The sequence below is a fragment of the Chenopodium quinoa genome, unplaced genomic scaffold (genome assembly GCF_001683475.1).
Source record: "Chenopodium quinoa cultivar QQ74 unplaced genomic scaffold, ASM168347v1, whole genome shotgun sequence".
NCBI classification, from domain to species: domain Eukaryota; kingdom Viridiplantae; phylum Streptophyta; class Magnoliopsida; order Caryophyllales; family Amaranthaceae; genus Chenopodium; species Chenopodium quinoa.
This window is the reverse complement of record NW_018745473.1, coordinates 21055-28489: the sequence shown is the minus strand read 5'-3', so window position 1 is coordinate 28489 and position 7435 is coordinate 21055. Positions and strand designations below refer to the sequence as shown.

The 7435-nt window shown below is 33.6% G+C and overlaps 1 protein-coding gene across 1 annotated transcript; it reads left to right on the top strand.

Moving 5' to 3' along the window:
• Positions 1-1282: 1282 nt before the first annotated feature.
• LOC110715160 (BTB/POZ domain-containing protein At3g22104-like) lies at positions 1283-2399 on the top strand. The gene has a single exon (XM_021893730.1). The coding sequence runs from the start codon at positions 1509-1511 to the stop codon at positions 2397-2399; it is 891 nt and encodes a 296-aa protein (XP_021749422.1). The 5' UTR covers positions 1283-1508.
• The last annotated feature ends 5036 nt before the right edge of the window (positions 2400-7435 follow it).

Genomic DNA, 7435 nt, shown 5'->3' with positions numbered 1-7435 from the left:
ATCTTACCAATATTGTAATTCAAACGAAAGATAGGGCTATTGCATTAATATGAATAATAATGTCCTTGCATCTTTTAAACAAGTGTAATATAAAGTCCTGTCACATTTTCATTATATGGACTCTATAAAGTCGTGTGTAAATTGGCCATATTAAATTGAAAATATGAGAGAATGTAAAATTACGTCCAAAGTAATTAACATGATAGTATTTGTTGAGAGTATAAAACACTTCGATTTTTGTCAAGCTACTTGATAATTTAACTATTACTTGTACAATTTTGTTTCCGACACATATTGTCTTTGTTAAAATTATTGATTTAGCTAGGTAACATCATAAACATAATCAATAATCGCAATTTCAAACATGTAGAAAAACACGTCACGCCTCAGGTGGGAAAACATACACCAACTAGAACCTCAAATACTTACCAAAAAATGCAATCAATTGACAAGATTAATTGATAATCAACTTTTTGTCAGCTTTAGTTCATACATTACGGACCTACCATCTCAAAAAGACACCATAACAGGATTTTACCTTTATAATTAACGGACATTAGTGCTTATAAACAATTAGCAATCAGTTAATTAACATATTTGTCAAAAACAAAAAGATATTAAAAATAACATACCCAAGAATATGTTTTTTTAATTACTTGTACTTTGTATAAAATTAGAAAAAAGCGAATCTTATTTCAAGGAACAATGAAAATAAAATAGATGACAATTTTGTCCACAAGTGGTTGGTTTTTTCTGGGATGGTCAACTTTTATCAACTAAATAAATTTATTAGTCTAATGTAAGACATTTTTTTGCTTCTTCTTTGTTTTTATGTTTTGTCTCTAAACTTGAAAAGTTGAAATTAGTGCAAATAACACAAAAAATTCCACAAATTAAAATTATAAAGAAGCTTCTCTTTCTTTTTCAGTTCCACCCTATTCTATATTTCTATGTTGTTGCCTTTCACATCTTCATCCTTAATCACCATAAATAATTATAAATTTAGACATAATTTTGTTTAATTACTTGTTTTCAAACATCATTATGGAAATTAATTGTGACCTTCAAGTAGATGTCAATGGCCAACATATTTTTGGGTGAACAAGGTAATTTTTCTTGATCATATTACATTATATTTGCATGTTATTACTACGTATAAAATATAGTTATAACCTATGTTTTTAATGCATTTACTACATAGTTGGTACATTGTATTACAATTTTGTGGTGTATTAACTTTCTTTTTTTTTTTTTTTTTTGGCAGGAAATTTTATGCTCAATTTTCTAGTAAGTTGAGCAATATATTTGAGAAAAGGTGCAAAAATGGTGGCAAGGAGACGAAAGTAATATTCCAAGACTTTCCGGGTGGACCGACCGGCTTTGAGCTTATCACAAGGTTCTTCTACAACAATGGTGTCATCGACATAACTCATTCGAACGTATTGTTTCTACAACATGTAGCTAGATACTTAGAAATAAACAAGGTTGTGTTTGGAAGGCCTAGTTTGATGGATCGAACCGAGAAATTTCTCGAGGGAGTCGATTTATGGGATTGGTCCGAGCTTTTACTAGCGTTGACTGACGGTCAACGTTTATTGATCGATATCAATCCAGTTTCTTCGGTTCGAAGGTTAGTAGGTGAGTTTGTTGAGAGGCTTGCATCGCGTTGTTTAACAACACCTTCCTCTTATTCTTCTAAGTGCTCGAGTTTTCGATCCTCATGTGATTCTAAGAGCACTCTAATAAGTAATAAAAGTGGCTATTTTCGTATGTTTTGGTGGTTCGAGGATCTTACAACAACTCTCACTATTGATTTGATTGAGTTATTGGTAAAGAAAATGGTGTTAGAGAAATTCGATCATGTTACAATAAGCAAGTTTATTTTCTACTATCAAAGAGTGAGAGTTCTTGGTGTTACAAATATAGTTGTAAGGGCTACAATCGTCGAAAAATTAATCAACCTACTTTCTCTCCTTGATAAGAGGATTATTTCAATCAAGGGATTGTTTGAGACCTTGGATTGCTTCAAATTTGAAGCTAACACACAACCCTACAAGAGTAAACTCGAGATTTTAATTGGTTTGCAACTTGATCAAGCGACATTGGATGATTTACTTCTTCCATTTCCTCTAAGAAAAACAAAGAAATATACTATGTACAATGTGAACATTGTACTAAGATTTTTGAAGAATTTTCTTTTGGATGGGAACATAAGTCATCATAAGCTTTGCTCATATCGATTGAAAAGAGTAGCGCGATTGGTGGATTCATATGCTAGCGAAATTGCACCGGATCATCGATTGAAACCCTCCATGTTTGTTGCACTTACCATGGTAATCCCAGATTCTGCTCGTGACTCTTGTGACAAATATATACCAAGCTATAGAAATCTTTCTTGAGGTAACCATCCATTTTAAGTAATAGAAATATTTTTATTTGAAATTACAAAAATAAGTTGTTATTGTACAAAATAACTTATTATGGCTGAGTACTTTTTTTTATTAGTACTTAGGCCCTGTTTGATTCACCTTAATTTTGCTGAACTGAAACTATTTTACTAAACTGAACTTAATTTTACTGAACTGAAATTATTTTTACTGAACTTAAATTATTTTTACTGTTTTTCTATTATAATTCTTCTTTTAAGAAAACTGAATTTTACTGAACTGAACTTATTTTTACTGAAGTGAAATTATTTTACTGAACTGAAATTAATTTTACTGAACTGAACTTTATTTTTATTGAACTGAAATTATTTTTTACTTAATATTATTTTTTTAAGGTGAAAAGAACGGGCCTTACTCTTTTATGCTACTTATGTTTGTAGGTTCATCCCAAAACTCAATGAAGAACAAAAAACTCAAATATGTGCAGCATTGAACTAACAAGCTTTCGCCACAAGTACTAAACCGGCTGTCTAGAAACACTAGTTTTCCGTTGTTAGCAATAGTACAAGCCGTAATTCATCAAAATCCTACACTAAAACGCTCAATCAAGGACACTAATCACCTCAAAGTATTTAGGAATTTGAGTTGTAGGGGTCATGAAGCGAAATCGTTCACAACTAGGGATGAAGTTCTTGTCAAAGAGTTAGCCAAGAAGGAGGAGTTTAGAGTGCATCTACAAGAAATGGGATGGACAGTTGTAGAATTAGAAAATATTTTTGGTAAGTTACAAAGTCATTATGTCACAAATGTAATGACAACACCAAAAGTGTGTTGTGTACATAATGTTAAACATCTCCAAAGCTTTGTTCATAATGGTAAGTGTTAGGATTATTAGGACGACTTTAATTAGTTTATTGTACTTTCTTCATCATTGTGGTAAACTTTTGAGGCTTGGACCTCAGTAAATGAAAAGTATGGCAAGGAAAATTCCTCATTATATCCCCCCTTTTAAGTACGTATAACGTATTATGATTCAGTAAACATTGATGTATGTTTTATTTATTTCTTTCGGTGTATGTGTATATAATCCGTATAACTTTTTTATAGTTATTATTTTTGAACTATGTAGCATGAAAATGACTCGAGCTTTGTTAATAAAAAAAAACATGTCGCAAATAAGAATTCCTTAAGCGTCAGTCACTTTTAAGCCTCATTAACACATAATGTCATTTCTTAGCTTTATTAACACATAACGTCGTTTCTAAGCTTCAATAACGCAGAAGCTCCGGGTTTCGAAAAAGGAGAGACCTCAAGCCTTTTTAGCCTAGTTTATGAACTTTTGTACGTTATTTTAGATTATCTGTTTGTATTCATCACTTGACAATGATAGTAAGAAAAAAGTTGACTATTAGGGTTGACAATTAGGCCTGTTCATATATATTATTTTTCAGTTCAGTTCAGCTTCAATCAGTTCAGCTCCAATCAGTTCAGTTCAGTTCAGCTCTTAATTTCCCTCTCTCATAAAATATTCATTTCAGCTTAGTTCAGTTCAGTTCAGTTCCAATCAGTTCAGTTCAGTTCAATTCAGTTTCAATCGTTCAGTTCAGTTAAGCTCATTTCAGTAAATATGAGCAGGCCCTTAATGGAAAACTTTAGTGGGGTGACTAATTGGGATGACTAATTCGGAAGGCTTATTTTGGAAGAAAACTTGAACTTTTGGTCAAAAGTTGGCAAGCTAGCTTAATTCCAAATAGGGTGGTTCTGTTTGTTGAACAAATTATTTGGAATTCCAAGATTGATTAAAAAAATATATATTGTACATCTATATAATATTGTGCCATTATTTAGAAGGTTCTTGGACCAATTAATTAGTATATCTATGTTCATATTGGAAAATGGTAAATAACTTGGACTTATAAGTGGGTACCAAACTAATTTTATTTTCCACTTCTTTTAGTAAAGTAACATCTTCTAAAGAACTATATATGGTTTCATGACGAGTAAATTTATTTTGCGATGGATGCGGCTGTGAGTACGCTTGTTGTGGACCTAGCTAGATCATAAACACAACATTAACGATTTTTCTAATATTATAAAGGTCTCGTCTGGAAAAAGTAGCAGTAGCGGCAAATGGCTCGAGTATTGTTAAGATGACAACTAGAGCTGTCAATTTCAGGTGACAGGTCGATTGGGTAAGAGTGGGTCAGATCAACTCAGGTCGAGTCAATTCAGATTAATTCTATAACCTATGCAGATCGGGTTTGGGTTGGGTCATGCTTAAGTAGGGTCACGTCGATTCATGCTTCTTATCGGGTTTAGGTTGGGTCGGGTGAACAATAGGTCGGGTTTTAATTTCGGGTTTTCACGGGTTTAATCGGGTTAGGGTAATTTCTCGAGTTCGAGTCGGGTTCGGTTCAAGTCAATAATTTGCAGGTTAGAATCAGGTCAGGTCGGGTCATTCTCGGGATTGAGTCGGGTTCGGTTCAATTCAATAATTTGCGGATTATAATCAAGTCAGGTCATTTTCAAGTCGGGTCATTCTTTGGTTTAAGTCGGGTTCGGTTCAAGTCAATAATTTGCGGGTTATAATCAGGTTGGGTCAATTTCAAGTCGGGTCATTCCCGAATTCAAGTCGGGTTATGTTCAAGTCAATAATTTGCAGGTTACAATCAGGTCGGGTCATTTCCAATTCAGGTCATATTCGGGTTCAACTAACTATAAATAGATAATTATCATTTTTATCAAGCTAATTATTTCCTTTGACTATAATATATATGGAAATATACTAGGGAATTGAACTACAATCTATAATTTAGGAAGAAAATTATCTCCTATGACCATACAACAAATATATACTATATTTAACTCTTAAATTTGAGGATGATGCTCCTTTCTTTTGCTGGCCTGGACTGACTTGGTCTCCCTAGACAAAATGCTTTGATCAACAATAATAAGGTGGTCTAAATTGCAGTTAAGATGATTTGAAATCGGGTCAGGAATAATTTGGGTTGAATTTAGGTTGGGTCAATAACAAGTCGTGTTAATTTCGAGTCGTGTTAGTAACAGATTGAAATAAATTTTTGGGTTGGGTAAGTAATAGGTATAGTAAAATTCGGGTTGGGTCAATAACAAGTCAGGTTGAATTTGGGTCTGGTTAATAACAAGTCGGGTTGATTTCGGGTCGGGTTTGTAACAGGTTTGGTGAAATTCGGGTCGGGTTAGGAACGGGTCAGGTTGAATTCAGGTCAGGTTAGTAACAAGTAGGGTAAAAATTGGGTTTTGACGGGTTAAAAGGGTTTGGGTCAATTTCGGTTCAAGTAGGGTTCGGTGCAAGTTAATTAAATTGGCCAATGTAAACCGGTAAATCGGGTTGTAAACCGGTAAATTGGCCGTTTAAAAGAAAATTGAATGGTTCCACACACCCAATTGGACTCCCGGAGAGTATTAGGGACCATGGTAAACAATTCGGCAATTTTTTATTTCCGGGCAAAAAAAAGTCAAAAAATTTCAAAATTGAAGGCTAATATCAACACTTTTTGAGAAACTTTGGAGGTTTCGGGGCCTAGTGTCGAAAAGTCTTGAAATTCTATGGGATAAATCTCGGGGTCATATAATGCCGTTTGGAACCATATACGATCATTATTTGTTGTCATAAATGTTCGTTGTAGGCTTGAATTAATGAAATCAGTGCAAGTTATAAATCGGTAAATTGGTCGTTGAAAGGAAAATTGGATGCTTCCACCCACCCAATTTGACTCCAGGAGAGTATTAGGAACCATGGTAAACATTTCGGCAATTTTTATTCCACGCGAAAAAAAAATCAAAAAATTTCAAAATTGAAGGCTAATATCCACATTTTTTGAGAAATTTTGGAGGTTTTGGGGCTCGGTGTAGACAAGTATTAATATTTTAGGGGATACATCTCGGGGTCATATAATGCTGTTTGGAACCATATATGATCATTATATGTTTTCATAAATGTTCGTAGTAGGCTTGAGTTAATGAAATCCGTGCAAGTTGTAAACCTGTAATTAAATTGGTCGTTTTAAGGCAAATTGGATGGTTCCACCAACCCAAATGGAATCCCAGAGGGTAGGGGCGAGCATGAGACGGGTACCATTAGTACTAATGGTTCGGGTACCCGATACCAAAATCCCTAAAAGTGATATCCGTATTCCGAACCGATAAAAGTTCGGGTACTCGGACTTCGGGTACCCGAATATTCGGATCGGTTATTGGATACCCAATAAGATATCCAATAATGATAATTAAACTTAATTATGTAGTTATTATAATATAATTTACCACTAATTAACAACATTATCATATAATTTTGACCAAATTATTAATAATATTACAAATCATTGATATTATAAAATAATTATATAGTAAAGTAAGAGTTTAGATTTTTAAAAAATAGATTTAAGTAGGGAAACAAGGAAAAAAAATGTTTATCGGAACGGATCGGGTAACCGTTAATTTTAAAATGAGACCCAATATCCATACCCGATAACAAATTATCGGAACGGGTACCCGAACCGTTATGAATATCGGATCGGGTACCCTAATTTTCGAAAAGGTTACGGATCGGTTTTCGGGTAGTTTTTCTCAGCCCTACCTGAGGGTATTAGGGCCCATGGTAAACATTTCGGAATTTTTTATTTTCGGGCGAAAAAAAAGTCGTAAAATTCCAAAATTAAAAATTAATATCCACGCTTTTTGAGAAATTTTAGAAATTTCAAGTCCTGGTTTCAAAAAGTCTTGAAATTTTAGGGGATACATCTCAGGGTTATATAATGCTGTTTGGAACCATATATGATCATTATTTGTTGTCATAAATGTTGTGGTAGGCTTGAGTTAATGAAATTGGTGCAAGTTGTAAACTGGTAAATTGCTCGTTTGAAGGCAAATTGATCGTTTGAAGGCAAATTGGATGGTTCCACCCACCCAATAGGACTCCTGAAGGGTATTAGGGACCATAGTAAATATTTCGTTAATTTTTTATATCCGGGCGAAAAATAAGTAAAAAATTTCCAAAATTGAAGGCT